The sequence below is a fragment of the Salarias fasciatus genome, chromosome 2 (assembly GCF_902148845.1).
Source record: "Salarias fasciatus chromosome 2, fSalaFa1.1, whole genome shotgun sequence".
NCBI lineage: Eukaryota > Metazoa > Chordata > Actinopteri > Blenniiformes > Blenniidae > Salarias > Salarias fasciatus.
The window spans coordinates 3,412,382-3,429,194 of record NC_043746.1 but is presented as its reverse complement, the minus strand read 5'-3'; the positions used below and the strand labels follow the sequence as shown (position 1 = coordinate 3,429,194).

General features: G+C 44.2%; 2 protein-coding genes across 2 annotated transcripts; one reads left to right on the top strand and one right to left on the bottom strand.

The window, feature by feature from the left end:
* Positions 1-5,612: 5,612 nt before the first annotated feature.
* Positions 5,613-12,118, bottom strand: commd5 (COMM domain containing 5). The gene is made up of 7 exons (XM_030102528.1): positions 11,869-12,118; positions 11,483-11,643; positions 10,873-10,901; positions 10,743-10,793; positions 10,537-10,632; positions 10,258-10,333; positions 5,613-6,199 (listed from the first exon to the last, which is right to left on the bottom strand). The coding sequence occupies exons 1-7, from the start codon at positions 11,987-11,989 to the stop codon at positions 6,098-6,100; spliced, it is 636 nt and encodes a 211-aa protein (XP_029958388.1). The 5' UTR covers positions 11,990-12,118; the 3' UTR covers positions 5,613-6,097.
* On the top strand, positions 12,116-16,261 carry fam199x (family with sequence similarity 199, X-linked). Its single transcript, XM_030102515.1, has 7 exons — positions 12,116-12,227; positions 12,807-12,985; positions 13,068-13,287; positions 13,373-13,531; positions 13,606-13,942; positions 14,919-15,022; positions 15,089-16,261. The coding sequence occupies exons 2-7, from the start codon at positions 12,819-12,821 to the stop codon at positions 15,260-15,262; spliced, it is 1,161 nt and encodes a 386-aa protein (XP_029958375.1). The 5' UTR covers positions 12,116-12,227; positions 12,807-12,818; the 3' UTR covers positions 15,263-16,261.
* The last annotated feature ends 552 nt before the right edge of the window (positions 16,262-16,813 follow it).

The following is a 16,813-nucleotide window of genomic DNA, read 5'->3' as shown; positions in this document are numbered from 1 at the left end:
CCTGTCACAGAACCGAGACATAAACTTTTAGAAGCTTTCACATAGACATAAGAAAAAAAGTATACTTTTATACTTGTATTTAATTTTAAACCTCAAGTCAGTTTTATTCAAATTATTGGTTTTTTACTTTCCTCCGTATTACTTGTGAAGTTATGATCTAGATTATTCTATTTTCCCTCTGAGTGGATCACCTGTGAAAATAATTACATTTTCTTTTTTCTTTTTTTTTTCAAATTAGCTTTATAATTATATTTCAATTTTTTTCTTAAAATTCAGATTTAACTGTTGGAATTTAAAATGTTTTTCAAATTAGTTTTATAATTTTATTTCTAAAATTTGAAATATCACACCTTCTTTCTCCCAGGCTCAGACTTCTGACATTTTTCCTCTGAATTCAGACTTTTCTCTAAGAGTTTGGACTTATTTTTTGGATTTCAAGCTTTTATTCTGAAAAGTCAACCTTTTTCGCTTAGAATTAAATTTTCTTTCTGACAATTCCAACTTTTTTCTCTGACTTTATTGTCTTTTGTCATAACTCTGACTTATTTCTCACTTCTGAATTTTTTCCTCAACCCTGCCATTGGCTTCAGAAATATTCCTCCCTCATACTTCTGAGTTTTTTGTCACATTTCACACTTTTTTCATAAAAATTTAGACTTTTTCCTCTCAGAATTCCATTTTTTCCATGACTTCTGAGTTCTTTCTCTCAGATTTTAGATATTTTTCTCTCTCAGAATGTTCACTTGTCTGACATCTGAATTTTCTCTCTGAATTCCAACTCTTCTTGAATTCAAAGAGAAAAATTACTGCTTCAGTTACTTTCTGAGACAGAAGTGAAGATCAGAATCAATCTTTTTCAGGAATTGGGCGTATCTCCCATCCCAGTGCCATCATTCTTTGTGCTCAGCTGCTGTAAACATCATGACTATATTAAATATAGCAGCCAAGACGAAGTCAAGATCAAGACTTTCCTGAGTCAAGACCAAGACCTTGAAAATGTGTCCTAAAACCAAAACCAGTCTCAAGTATTGCAGCACTAAATTGTGGTAATTTGACATCAGCATCACCTGCTTAGAGCTTCAGCCTGAAGTCTCCTGGTCTCACGGGGGTTTTGAGCTCTGTGGATCCTTCTGGGTTTAGTTTTCCCGTGTTGTGACCGACGGGAGGACCGTGAGGGGAGGGGAGCTCTTCATGACCTTTAACCCCTCACACCACCCTCCTGGGGTCAGGGGGTCACCACAGCTTCATGGGGTCACCGGCTGCAGCCGTTTCACCACACCGCTCCAGTCATTGTTGCACAAGAGTATTTGCGTAAGTCCAGTGGCGGTTCTTACCTAACGAGGACGGAACGCTGAGCGGGCGCTTCAGCCGGGACGACGACCGACTCAGAGACTCGTTTTAAAAAGGGACAAAGGTTTCTGTTGATGTCAGTCCGGTCTGCACGGCCTCTGCTGAACTTCACAGGACAGCGTGACGGTCCGGCTCACGCTTTGAATTAAAGAACATGAATATTTTAGTCACTTTGCTGTTCGGTGTTGGTCTCTTTAGCCTAATTTATTGTGTGAGTTAGTTTTTTATTCAAATCTTCTTCAGTGAAGTGATTTCAGCTGTTTCATGTGTTCCCGCTTGAGCTGATTGAGCTTTTTTGCCAAACCATTAATGTAATGATGGGTAATAAAATGGTAAAAGATTGTTCTTACAGCCGTGATGTATTTCCTCATGTTTCCTCAGTGGATGGATGTGACGCTGCTCCATCACAATACTGACAATATTACTTTTTCTTTTTCTGAAGGGTTTTCATTTACGAGTACTACATTTAACATTCTTACCCTCACACAGTAAATAAACAAGAATTAAAACAGTACTAATAATAAATCAAGTACATAAAAATAAATAAATAATTTGATTCATCGTCTGTATCCACTGTGTCTCATCCCAGTTTAAGGCCATCTGAAAATTCCAGACTCCTCCCAGCTCTGCTCTGATGCTGCCCCAGAAGCTCTGAATCAGGGAACAGGACCAGAACAGCTGGAAATGGTCGGCTTTATCTACTCCACAACCTCTCCAACAGCTGGATGAGCCAGAGTAACGGGAGCTTTGAGCCGGTGTTATAAAAAAACGGTTCAAGCATTTCCAACCAAAATATCTCCATGAACTTGAACAAGATGTTTTCCATTGGAGAGCGCCATGTTTCACCCGTATCTCGGTTGGCGTTGTACTAACTGCCTCGTGTTCACATGTTTGTTTTATATATTCTGTATTTGATTTGTTTGTGGCCTGGAGACCCTTACACAGTCTGGAGATTAATTTCAAACCGGAATCGTCCTGATATGATCAAATAAATATATTTACAACAGCGGTTTCAAACACTGTCTTGTCAATGAAACTGTTAATATGATGGCGCGTTTGTAGGAATCTGAAAAAAATCATTATTCTTTAAGTTATATTGTCTTCGGATTGAGGTAAAGTCTCTCATGGTTTCCTTGTGGAAGAGGGTACAGAATGAAGTCCAGCCCAGCCCTGCCCGGTTCTTATATGTCGTGTCCATCCTGTTTGGCGCAAAATCTAGGTCACTACAGACCCACCTTCATATTTTATCTGTCGATGCAGATTGTTTTTATTAACAAACTTTAGCTAAAGCTTCAGTGGTAAATTAATCCATTGATTTTGTTGTTGCATGTGTTTTCTGATAAGTCCTTTGTCTCCCAGTACCGCCTGACTTGGACATCCATCTGTAAGTTTTATTTCGATTTCCTTCCATCTGGCTTCAAAGTCTGTACAACACCAACATACCAACACTCTAAACTGGGGTGCGATTTAGTAGTCCCTCAAACGGGGCAGGGCGAGACACCCCCCCCAGACAATTGAAGAGTTTTTAATCTCGTTGTCGGTTTTCTTCCTTGCCGGATGAATTTACTTTTATCCCATTGATTGAACTGATCTTTGCTGATGACAATAGGTGGTGTTTGAAATAAGTACAAAACGTTTAGCCAGGATGCTCATTTTTATAGTGTCGATACGTGACTCAAAACTGAATATTGGTATTAAGTCCTGTCTTCTAATATCACCAATTATTTATTATTTTTTGATGTAAGGGTTTAAAATTCATATCAAACAATTTTGTTACATCCTTTGAAATATTTACGCCAATATTTATTAAATCTGTGTCCCAATTTGTTTGAATTTTAGAAGTAATTATCTTATTTGGTTTGTAGTGGAAACTAAGTACGGTAATTGTGCTTTAGGAATGTTTAGTTTATAACCAGATATCGCACTAAATGAGTGTAGATATGAAAGTAGATTCGGAAAGGAAGCGTCTGGGTTTGTTAAATAGATTAACACATCATCGGTGAACAAGATCTTTTGCTCCTGGCCACATATTGTCACTCCGGTAATATTTCTGTTATAAATAATACCTTGACTCAGCGTCTCGATAAAAATTGAAAATAGCAAAGGGCTCATTGGACAGCCTTGCCTATTTCCTCTCTCTAGACTAAATGATTTGGAAAGGACACCATTAACTTTCATTTTTGCTGACAATGTTACATTTTCAATGGATTTTAAAAACAACTACCAAATTAAAACTTATATAAAATATACTTATTGGACTATTTGCAAAATATAATTATGATAATGGGTCAAATATCTGATTACACTATTGAGAAGTTATTACATTATTGGTTTTATTACATTCAGACAGGCCAACATCATTAAATCAGTGGTTGAGAGAGAATTCCAACTCTTTCAGCTATTTTAGTTTTACCTGTTTCAACTCTGACTGATTTAGATATTTTTTACTCTTTCTGGGCTCATAAACTCTTTAATCTATAGGCTGTTTTTAGTTTACCACTTTATTTATTTAAAGAAACACATCTGAAATGTCATCTCTGTCAGTGAAAACACAGGAGTCTTGAGGTGAACGTAGAGTGAAGTTCAGCTCAGAGCTGGAGCAGAAGTAGGTTATGGTCCAAATCACAGCTAATGACCTTATTTAAGAACAAATATCATAACCTGCCCGGTGTGATTAGCCTCATCTGGAGCCTGGTTCCTGACCGCTGTGGCGAGCGTGTGTGTGTGTGGGATTACAGGCGGTCAGTCAGTGTCCACCTCAGGGTGGCAGCAGCTCGTCGTCATAATGTAGGTCGTCCGGTCTGGTCGCTGAACTCAATCCCGCTCACAGACGCTGACGGACTGACACACATGGGGCGCAGACACACTGACATATTAGCAAATCAGGACACTTGGGGTGTATTATGTAAATTCAGAAACACACACACACACACATGCACACACACACACTTGAGCACACACAAACAGACACACCTTGAAATTTTGGTGTGTAAATAGGCCAGCAGTACTCCAGTCACTCCACCTCATGCTTATGCAACGTCTGATTTGGCTGCAAAGAAATGTGTGTGTGTGTGTGTGTGTGTGTGTGTGTGTGTGTGTGTGTGTGTGTGTGTGTGTGTGTGTGTGTGTGAGAGAGAGACAGGAAATCTGTTTGAGGTGTTTGTTGAAACGAGACAGTGCTCTTGCAACCATAATCCCTAAACAGTGTGTAATAAAAAACAAGATGCAATACACAACTTTTGCATTATATTACAAAATAAATTCACAGTTTGTTGATCTTGAATGAAAGCCCGGACAGGAAACAGGCGGGAAACATGAGTCGGGATGAAAAGAGTGTTTCAGAGACTCTCAGAAGTAAAGATGCTGCATCGTCTTCTCCGGACTGAACACCAGATACAGATCACATCTGAACAAAGCTGTCATGAAGAGGAGAAAACACACACATGCCATATTCTAGTTGTGCAGAGACACAGCTGTCGTTGGGAAACAGTATGAGCAGCTTAAAAAACAAATGAAGACTTCACCTCTGCAAATTGGGGTCAAAGGTTAATCCTGGAGAGGCTAAAATCTTCTGAATGAGAAAAAAAGTATCACTCCATCAAAACTCCAAATGTTACAAAAAGAAAGAAAACTCTGAAGGACTATAGAACAGTCTCTTTCAAAGTAAAAGTCACACTATTAAAACATTCCGGTGCTTGTTACGCATTATGCAAACATCACATCTGAAATGCTGCATAGTTTTTATAATAAGACTCACTTTCAGCATCCGATATGTTGTTTATGTTCTGCTCAAAGAAGAAGAAGAATGAATGTAATTTTCTTAAAGGAGAAATTTGAATTTAAGACCATTACTAATCACCATAATAAATGATTAAATGTTTTATTTTGAGGAAAATTCTCTCCACTCAGGTTTTATAATGCTAAAGAAACTTTACAAACATTAAATAGAATAAAGAAACATGAGTAGACTGAACCAATATGAGCAGTTTAGTGGTATAACATCAGGAATAAAGACTCTTTCCTGGGAAGATTTGTGACTCTTGTGCTCCTCTGTGATCAGTTTACATGTTTTCTAATTTCCCTGCAGTCTGAAGACATTTCCTGATGTTTCTGTCTCTTCTGCAGAAACCTGAAGAACCCTGACAGCCTCTCAGCTCTGAGAGTCTCCAGCTTTCTGTGACCAAGACTTCCATAAAATGAAAAGGATGGATGGATTTAATGTATGTGCTGAGAATGAACCCAAACTCACTTCAAAACAGATCTGATCTTTTTATTTAATAAAAGCTTCTATTCAAACATCTGAAGAACATATTCTATGATGATTTCACTCAGAGAGGATCTTCCCTCCTATCTCAGTCTGACTTTTACACATCAGAGCCGCAGCCTCCCGTCTGCAGACTGTTCAGGTCACATGACTTTCAATTAGAAGCAGAAAAACTTCATGAAACTGCTCTGAGTCATGAAGCAGCTTCACCCGGTGAACTCCTGTCCACTCATCCCAGCATCCTTCCTCTTTTAACACACTTAAAGCACATTTAATATAAATGTGACCCGGATCAGTCAAAATGAGAAAACAAGACGTCGTACAAAGATACTATCAAGACATTTAATGTAAAAACCACAGGGAGCGCAGGAGGTGGGTTTAGAGTCAGTGAGCTGCAGGATAACGCCGTCCCCAGTCACGGCGTGTTGGAGGCCGGCAGCGTCAGATTAACGCTCAGACGTGACGGAGGGAACGAGGAGAAGCTCAGTCCTGAATCCGCAGGACGGTCCTCTTCTCCAGGTCGTTCATCTCCTTCAGGATGGACGCCACGTTGTACCTCAGGTCCTGGAACCTGGAGACCGGCACCTGGTGGAGGGAGACACGCAAACGCTCCGGCTTTAATCCGACGCCCATCTGTGTGTGTGTGTGTGTGTGTCTGTGTGTGTGTGTGTGTGTGTGTGTGTGTGTGTGTGTGTGTGTGTGTGTGTGTGTGTGTGTGTGTGCAGCTGTGGTCTGAAGCCTCACTCAGACTGAACTCCAGACTGAGAGCAGATCAGGTGCGTCCATCGGATGTCGTCCGCGTTAATCTCCTAATTCTGCAGTAATCTGATTATGTAACGGCTGCAGGAGGAATCGTAGTAGTAGGATGAGGAGGAGGAGGAGGAGGAAGAGGAGGAGCCTCTTCATACCGAGGTGAAGAAAGAGCATTGACTTTTTAACACTTTTTTTACTCCTTTGCTGTTCATGTTTATTATGTTTTGGCTACAAGCGGCTGTGAAGACCGTCCACCACACCAGCACCTGTGAGAGCAGCTCATCAGCAAAAAACATGACAAACTGACTCTGGAGCCCTGTGACCCAGAAACACTTGAGGCGTCTGTGTTCATGAGCACTGATGATGAGATCCTTTGTCTTTGGACAATAATCTTCTCATAAACGAAGTGGCAGAGGCCAGAGCACGGCTCAGACGCTTGGTAATGTTTCGTTGGCCATGTTTCTTTAAAAAACAGATCAGCGTTATGAGAAAGCACATTTTCTTAGTTTATTTTCTAAATCTAATATTTTATATTTTTATTTCATTTTTAAGATTATATTTGAAACATAGATTCTGAAATGATTAGGGTTGCAAAATTCCGGGAATATTCAAAGTTGGAAACTTTCCATGGGCTTATAAATTTACACTTCTTCCCATTCCTTTTGAATATATTTTTTTCAATTGTGGAACATAGTAGTTGTACAAAAACGGAAGCATGTATTCAATAAACTTCATTAACAGGAATATATGGGAATTAACAGGAATTAACGGGAATAAATAAGAAATTTACAAAACTGAAGGCTGGCCCTTAACAGGGAACTTAAATATAGTTGGGGGCAATATATTGTATCATAGTCTTTGCTAAAACAATTAGATTCAATGCAAGTACACTCCTCACTCACATGCACACAGCACACTGCTTACTGCAGGGCTACTGAGGCCACGCCCCCTACATGCACTGTGCATTCCTCCATCACGTGCACAGCTGATTTCTTGATGCCTGGAGGCCAAACTTTGGAGCTAAAAGCACAAGACTACTGAAGCCACACATTTGAGCCTGCAGATGATATAAAGTCAAGTAAGTTTTGATAACATCATGGGGTAAATATATTTACCCAAACCCTGTTAACTTGCAAATATTAAAGGTGCATTAAGGAGTTTAAAACTTCAAAAATACTTATTTTCCACCATAAATATATTACAAATATTCAATGATGTGCCTAATGTGCCCTGACATAAAGTACCGCTAACAGCAAAAGAGTCACTTGAAAGTCACAGTGCCGGTACGGCACCAGAATTTTTTTGGGGAGAATTTGAGATGATGTGACGTAATGCGCCTCCCGCTGGCCTGATTTCCTTAGCTTTCGTTTTGTCCGCCATTACTCCGCCAGATGCTTGGCGAGCAGAAACTCGCAGTATTGAGGATGGATCTTCCAGAAAGTAAGAAAAGACCGGCTCCTAGCACTGCCACAGCTCCAGCACAGACCCACCAGGCAGAAGACACTTAAAGGTTACTGCAGCGCTGCTAACAGAGCCAGGAAGGAGGCTGACCAAAAGTTACAAATGTAACTTTACTTACTTCAGTTGAAGCCATTCTTGCGAATAGATCAGCTCTTCTGCGTGCCAAGGCTGCTAATGCAGTTTTATTCCCCTCTTCTGTGCACGTACATGGACGCAAGCCACAGGCACAAGCACTTCACTGAGCTGCAGTTACGCCCAAGGCCTGCAGGGGGTGTTGTTTTGCATAAAACGTGCAAACTCTGTAATGCACCTTTAAATAAAAATGTATTAATACAGTTACCGTGGCTAACTAGCGGTAAGTTAGGTGCTAAATGTAAACTGTTTTTCATTTCATTGACCATTTAAGAGGCTGGCTAATTATGGTGGTAGCTACCTCAAATTTGATGCCGTTTTCTTCTTGATGCTGTTTTGGTATTATTTTGCATGGATGTCTGCTTATGACAAAAAGTATTTACATTTATGTTTGGATATGATACAGTTTGTTTAAATTACCCCAGATTTACAGTTAATTCCCATAAATTCCCATAAATTCCCATGGAAAGTTTCTAATTTTGAATATTCCCAAAATTCCCCAGCTTAACTTCGAAAGGAAAGTTTCTGGAAATTTCCCGGAAATTTTCCGCCCCTTTGCAACCCTAGAAATGATGAAGCAACTAGGACTGTCACTTTAATGCACCGGAAATTAACGCATTAAAAATGTATCTAAGATTAATTATAGCACACTTGAGAGGTAATTCAGTGTGAATGGAACTGTTGTCTTATTAGAGGCATGTTACACTTCACATCTTCTCTTCTCGGTGCATTCATTCGATGAGTCATGCACTACTATTCTCTAACTCCCTAGAATTTGAATTCTTCACTTGGGGAACCTAAAGTAGCAGATATGCGATTAAAATGTGATTAATAAGATTAGTTAATTACAAATCCTGTAATTAATTAGATTAATTTTTTTGATCACATGACAGCACTAAAAGCAACCCTTACTTGCAATGAATTTGAAATGTTTTAGAAAAGGCTTTGCAGAACATCGGTATTGTAGATTTCATATGTAAGATTAGAATTCCATGATTTCAGTGAGTGGGATCTGAAGTGGGCCGGTCTGAGCTCTGAAACTCCAGGGCTGGAAATGAGACCCACTCCGGCTCTGTCTGAGTGAGGCCGAAAAGGTGCTTGGATCAAGGTTTTTCTTCAGGGAGAGGCGAGCCTCCAGAAAAACTCGCACTACGGCACACGACTGATACACACCATACACCACACACACTACAACCTGGAGTAGAACCCTCACCCAGCTTCACCCTCAGAGGGGGAGGATTCTCTAGTACTGAAGTCAGGTGGGTCAGGCGCTGCCGCCCTCCCTGGTCTCTTCAAAACTGCAGTTCTACCTCAATAAGGAACCTTAAACATCGTCATTAATTTGATTTAAAGGCTGGACCAGACGAAGCGGCAGTGCAGGAGGATCATGGCGTTTTAACTTCCTGTCCTGTGATCCAGGACCCTGGGACCTGAGCCGAGGCGGCTGAACCCCCAGAGGGACCGGTCTGCCGAAGCTCAGAGGGATCCTGAGCTCAGGTACAGTGAAGCAGGAAACCACTAAATGAAAAGTAGCTCATCAGAGGGCGCTGAAGAGAGTTCAGTGAAGAGTAAATATAGTCACTGCTCAAGTTCAAAGCTTTAAACCCAGCTGGTTGAAATAATAAGCCTGGCAAGAGGAATATTTTGACGTCGATACAATAAATCCTGCTGCCCCGTCGACTCCAGCCGAACCCATCAGAGCAGCCTGGAACACCGAGACGCTCGAGGTGTGGCTGGCCGCTCGATGTTAGGGAGACCCAGGAAGTGAGGAAACCCTCCCCTTAATGATAGCTAGCCTCAACGTGTTACAACACATCTTTAACATGAACGATGAGACACAATCCAGTGGGACACATCAGAAACCAGTTCCCCCTCGGCCCCCGTCCCCCCGTGGGGTCAGAACCCACGACCCTGGATCCACGTCCTCCTGGTCTCCCTTTAGTTCTGTTCTGGGGATATGGAGACGGACGATGTTCCTGGAGGAACGTTAAAATGCTCCGTATGACCCTGTAACCTCACCGGGGGCCAGTCAGAACCCCCCCCCCCCCCCAATCCAGGACCCTGTCCCGAAGACCTGGACACCACGTCTCATAGTACGGCCGCATCCCCGAGCCGACCAGAGTGTGAACAGAAGAAAACGGAGGACCGTTAGGAGAGCAGGAACACAGTCCTGCCTGCAGTTCCACAATAAGAGCAGTTTTAAAGCTCTACGTCTGAAACTCCTTCACTCAGATTAAAGTGAACAAATAAAGTGTTGAGGAGACTTTTCTTCAGCGTGGAGCAGAGCGGCGGCTCACCTCGAACCGATGGAGTTTCCCGTCTGACAGCTTCATCTGCATGACGACCGAAGGCTGCAGCGCCCGGGCCAAAGAGCTGACACACACACACACACACACACACACACACACACACACACACACACACACACACACACACACACACACACACACACACACACACACACACACACACACACACACACATCAGGAAACAATCAAACTGGCAAGTTTTTTTTGTGGTATTTTTTTAAACCAAACTACGCTGGAGACCTGTGTGTCAGGGAGCGGGAGCTTCACCTGGTAGAAATGGCCACGTCCACCCTCCATCTGAAGTCCTCCATGCTGGGGAGGCGGGGGTCTCTCTGGGAGGCGGCTGCCTCCAGAGCCGCACGGCTGCACACACACCAAACACACATCCGTCAGACCCCCGCAAAAAAACACAAGCTGAACTCTGAGGTGAATCTGCAGCACATCCAGGCTCTAAAATACCGTCTTCAACATACCGACTCCCAAAAACCACGCTGGAAAAATCTGAAATGAAGTCTTCAGGGATCCTAAAGGAACAAAAAAACCCAGAAGTTAGAAACTGAGCAAGAACACCGAGATGCGAGAGAAAAAGAAATGACTCCTTACTTCAGTTCTCGAAGATCTTCTTTAAAAGTCTAGACAGAGACACAGACAGACGGGATACTTTTATATTTTAAAGCATCGGTATGAAACGTGGAAACAAGTGGTGTCTGCTGGATGATCAGTCCTCTGAGCAGAAGGTCTCTCTGCTGTCTGCTGACTGTTGATTGATCAGATCTGTTCTGGTTTAGACACAGACTGGTGGAATGAATCCAGTGAAACAGGTCTAAAGCACTCTAAACTCAGACCCGACCGAGGAGAATAAAACAGAAAACACTCAGAAACAAACGGAATTAGTGGAACTGAACGAAGTGAAAAGAGTTTGGAAAACATGAGGTGTGCTGTCCAAAAACTCTCTGACTGAAGTTTCATGAGGAAGGAGCAAACTAAAGAGGAGCCGCTTCAGAAATGGATGTTTGTAGCTGAATCTTTTTGATGAATTTCTACATTTTAAAATCTGCTGGTGAATTTAAAGAGTTGTTACATTCAGGATCAACTTTTTTTTTTTAACCTTTTGCTTTGATTTTCACAGATTTAACATGAATTTACACGTTTCAAACTCGTGCGGACTGTAATCGGTAGAGGTGTCCTGGTCCCTGGGGCGGCCGCTGCTCACCTCCTGCCGGAGCGACGCGGTGGGGACGCGGACGGCCTCGGACAGGATCCTGTGCATCCCGGCCACGATGTGCGCGAGCCTGTCCTGCGGGAGGGGGCTGCTCTCCGCTATGGCCCTCAGCACCTCCCTGCTGTCCTTCCCCTCCAGGGCGCTGACCACAGCTGGACACACGGGCATTACAGTCACTCCCTGCGCGTGAGGAGCGGAACTGCTGCATGTCGACTCATCCTGAACACTCAGCACCAATCCGCTGTGACCAACCCTGTCTTATAACACTTCACCGACAAGCTTTAAACCTTTATTCATTTTTTATTAATTTCAAGTCGCAATCCCCAAAGCAGACAATCAAAACAGGATAAACCCTCCACCAATAACCCGTGTTTTACCTTTCAGTATTTTCCTGAACAGCTCCTGATCCACATCGTGCAGGTTTTTGGAGAATGACTCGATTTCCGGCGGGATCCTTCCTCCCAGAAAGCTGCAGTCCTTCGCGTGGCTCGCGGACATGTCCAGCCCTTTCCCGGTGTGCAGTGTGCACCGGTTATTAGGGAATAAATCTAAATCGAGACGTTTATTTCATCAGCTGATCGTAAATTCTGTTTATGTTCCGACTTCCGCCTTGGTGTCACGTGACTCCGTCAGCCACCTGAAAGTCTCGCGAGACTTCACCGCCGCACGTCATCGTCGAAAAGAATAGGATCGCTAATGGAGGAGGTGAAAATATCCGCAGTTTGAACGACGAAAGGTCGGTATAATCCGCTCTGTAGCTTATTAAACACGAGTCTGTCCGATTTTTAAACCGCCAGGCTTCATCTGTGTGCGTGAAAGAAGCGTTTTATGCTTTAGTGGAGGCTGCGCGGAGGTTTGGAGCAGCTAAGCTAACCAGGTTAGCCTGTGTTGTGTTGGCTGACAGGATTAACTCTCCACACACACTTCAGTTTTATTTAGCCTCTCTTTTCACACATTATATAAAGCTCACATGATCTTCGAACCTGTCCTATAAAAGTTTGTGATTTGTTACTGAATACAGGGAAAATATGTTTTCGTTTATTTCGGACAGACTTTGTTTTGCTTTATTTTTTTAAGCACAGGCTTAGATTCATTCCGTAACACGCTTGAACTCGTTTGAATCTGGTTTTATGACGACTATATTTACATACACTGAGGGAGAAGACGTGTGTAAGCCTGTGCGAATAATTACAGGTTTTGAGCAGATACCTAAACAACAATTGTGTCTAATTCTGACCGCAGAGCTCAGTGTAGTGAGATAAGAGTAAAGTGATGCAGTCCAGACGTGTGACCTTCACCCCTCCCCCTCTGTCAGGTACCTGAAGCCATGTCGGAGTCTCTGTATGAGAAGTTCCTGGCCCCAGAGGAGCCGTTCCCTCTCCTCTCCCAACGAGCCAACCTCAGCGATGTGGGAACGCTGGACGTCAGTGACTTCGGCTGTCAGCTGTCGTCTTGTCACCGGACGGACCCTCTGCACCGTTTCCACTCTAACAGGCGAGTGGAGAGTTTGTTCTCTTTACATACGTGCGTCCTGAAAGTGGTCCCTCTCTCTGACGTCCTCTCCTGACTCCTCCAGGTGGAACTTGACCTCCTGCGGCACCAGCGTGGCCAGCTCCGAGTGCAGCGAGGAGCTCTTCTCCTCCGTGTCTGTAGGAGATCAGGACGACTGCTACTCCCTGCTGGACGACCAGGAACTGACGTCGCTGGACCTGTTCCCAGAGGGCAGCGTTTGCAGCGACGTCTCCTCGTCCATCAGCACGTACTGGGACTGGTCAGACAGCGAGTTTGAGTGGCAGGTGAGCCGTCGGCGGCTGCTCCTGCAGCGTCTTTCAGCTGGGAGTGCCTCCCGCTGCTTCATCAGAGTCTTTGCTCTCCTTGCAGTTGCCGGGAAGCGACATCGCCAGCGGCAGCGACGTGCTGTCAGATATCATCCCGAGCGTGCCAAGCTCACCGTGTCTGTTCTCCAAGAGGAAGCCGAAGCCCCACCCACACCGCAACCTGGATGAGCTGCCCTGGAGCGCCATGACCAACGACGAGCAGGTGAAGCGCCGTTCAGAGCCGGAGGCCGACCCCGGGTGACGTGCAGGCCTACAGTGGACTGTCTCCCCCTGCAGGTGGAGTACATCGAGTACCTGAGCAGGAAAGTGAGCACGGAGATGGGCCTGAGAGAGCAGCTGGACATCATCAAGATCATCGACCCGTGCGCTCAGATCTCCCCGACCGACAGCGAGTTCATCATCGAGCTCAACTGCCTCACCGACGAGAAGCTGAAGCAGGTGAGGAGCTACATCCGGGAGCACAGCCCCCGGCAGCGGGCCAGCAGCACCCGGGAGGGCTGGAAGAGGAGCAGCCACAGCAGCGCCAGCACGGGCGGCGTCAGCAGCAGCAACGCCAGCATGGTCAGCTCGGCCAGCTCCTCCACCGGCTCCACCGCCTCCAACTCCGTTGCAGGTGAGACGTCACTGAGCTTTCTCTTAGGGGTGTCCCGATCCGATATTGATATCGGTTCGATATCAGCCAAGAAACGAGTATCGGATTTTATCGGACTGCATCTAAAATCTCCGATATAAGCGCTCCATTAAGCAGTCCATTTTCCGCTCCAGCTTTTCTGACAGTAAAAAATAACTGAAGTGGACTTGAATGGTTTGCACTTTAAAAGTATAATTTGTTTTTATTGGAGTTATTTAGGTTATTTTTAAACCTCTTCTAATTTATTTATTTTTTTTATTTTATTCAACTGTAGAACACTGCAGGTATTATGTTGAAGGTTAAAATGTTTGTAACCAATCGGTTACATGTTGCTGACTGTTGTCTGTGTAGCATCACTTGATCAAGCCTTTTCCAACATTCCACACCACAAAATAAGTAATGAAAGTATGTATGATTCGCGCTGATATCGTATCGGACCAATATCGGTATCGGCCAAAACTCAAGGTTGCAATATCGGCATCGTATCGGAAGTGAAAAAGTTGTATCGGGGCATCCCTACTTTCTCTCTCCAAACATGGAAGCATTTTTCACATTTTGTTTGTGATCATTTTGACCTTTTCAGTGTGGGGAAAAAAATCTGTTTTCAGATTCTTTCTTCTTGAGCTGGATTTATAAAACTCAAGAATACAACCAAAGAGCTTTTAAATGTCTCAGATTGTGTGATAAATATAATGTGGAGGTTTTTTTGTTTAGATCATCCATTTTACAAAGACGGGAATAAATAGTCAAACGTTTGAACTTTTCTTTTGGCTAGAAATGAATATACATGACGGGGAAACAGTCTGTACTGAACTCCCAATAAAAAGTTAGAAAATGACTGAAAATCAAGTTTTGTTTTCACGCTTGGAACAAATAAATTCAAGGTTTCAACCTTTTCTTTGTACTTGTGGCTTTTGGATGTCAAAATGCGACAGACGTGGATGTTGTTGCGTTGCAGGCGGCACGGCGTCGGCCTGCAGCGGCAGCAGCGTGGCCAACATCAGCAGAGCCCACAGCGACGGGAACCTCTCCAGCGCCGCCGAGCGCATCCGGGACTCCAAGGTGAGCGCAGCGGGTCAGATGGCCCTCGCCGTGCGATCGGTCTCTCACCTCCTCTCCTCCTCGCAGAAACGCTCGAAGCAGAGGAAGCTGCAGCAGAAGGCGCTCCGCAAGCGGCAGCTGAAGGAGCAGCGGCAGGCGCGCAAGGAGCGTCTGAGCGGCCTGTTCCTGAACGAGGAGGTGCTGTCGCTGCGCGTGACGGAGGAGGACGACCACGGAGACGACCTGGACATACTGATGTGACAGCAGTGAACCACTCAGTGCTCCCTCTACGCCTGCTGCTCGCCGCTGCATAGACCGCCGCGCTAACAGTAGCCTAGATCTGTCTCGTGTTTGCTCGCTTCCACTAGTGGAACATGTTTAAAAAAAAATAATAATAAATAAATAACAGTATGATGATGCTAAAGCTAAGCAGATTGCAGAAGCAAAATTAGAATTTGAGTTGATTAAAGCTGACCTGGGGTCTGCTTCTAGGTGCGCTAACAGCTTCTCCGCCGCTGCGAACACGGCCGCCGCAGAGCGACGGAGCGGACGGCTCCGTGGCGTCCTCATGGCCGCTCCGTCTCTCTCCGCTGTGTGAGCGCCGTGGTCTCATCCTCACTAAGGCTTAGAGGGAGCACTGAAACTCTGCATGTCTCAGCCGCCACGCCACGCTGTCCATAACCTGCGCTGTAAATAAGAACGATCTACTCGCTTTCTGCGTCTCACAGGTTTTCCTTTGGTGTTCGTGTGAATATGCTTCTTATCCGACGTCGTGGACGAACTGCTCTTTCCGGCTGTGCGATATTTAGTCTTATCCTGATGCTTCTGATTGTAGCCGCAGCTCTTGCTCTTGATTCTGACTGTGACGGTTTTCCAGTGTGAAGGGTCCAAACGGACCCGCTTCCTGTGGACTCCACCGCTCCTCCCTGCTCAGTTCTGTTTATTTTTTTCTTTCTCCTGTATAAAAGCTCTTGAGTGCAGCGAAGCGGCTTTATCCTCCATTTGGAATGAATCAGTCGAACTCTATTTTGGAAATTTAAGATAATTTTGAAAAAAACAAAGTGTGATGCAACAAAGTGTCGGATGGTATGATTGAACCTGCCGGGAGGACCGACCCGCTTCACGTGGCGCCCGTCGCCTCGCAGCAGCAGCAGCGACGTCTGTGGAGAACATGTTCGCTCCTCTCAAACCACTACAGCTGTACGCTGCTCCTCCTCTGGAGTCCTGCACATCAACTAATAAACATACATTGTTGCATCATTAAGGATTTCCTGTCTGTTTTTTCCCACCATATAACAAGGTTTTAGGTTCAAGAGTGCATGTGTGTCTCGGTTTGAAGTGTTTTAATTGGTAACTAGAAATGTAATGGGTGTGCATGATCATGATCCAAAACACCAGTGTTTAACGTTCAGTGTTTAACGTTGAACCATTGTTTTAATTTCCATAGATACTAAAAAGTCAACTCAGAAGGAAAACAGAGGGCCGATGTGGAGATAGTTTTATACCAGTTTAGTATGAATCTCTGGTGTAGAAAGAATCAAACTGATGTGGCAACCTTCATGGACCAGCAGCTGGAAGCCTCTGGTCAGTGCCATGGTTACCGATGGATGCATCAGAAATGCCTGTTAGATGGAACTGTGACAGGCAGAGAAACAGCGAGTCAAGTCAAGTCACTTTTATTTATATAGCACATTTATAAACGGCTTAGCTGTACCAAAGTGCTTCACAAGGGCAATGAGCAAGCAATAAAGCAATCAGAGAGGTGAAAAGCTAAAAAGTCAAAAGTAATTAACAATCAATAAAACACATCTC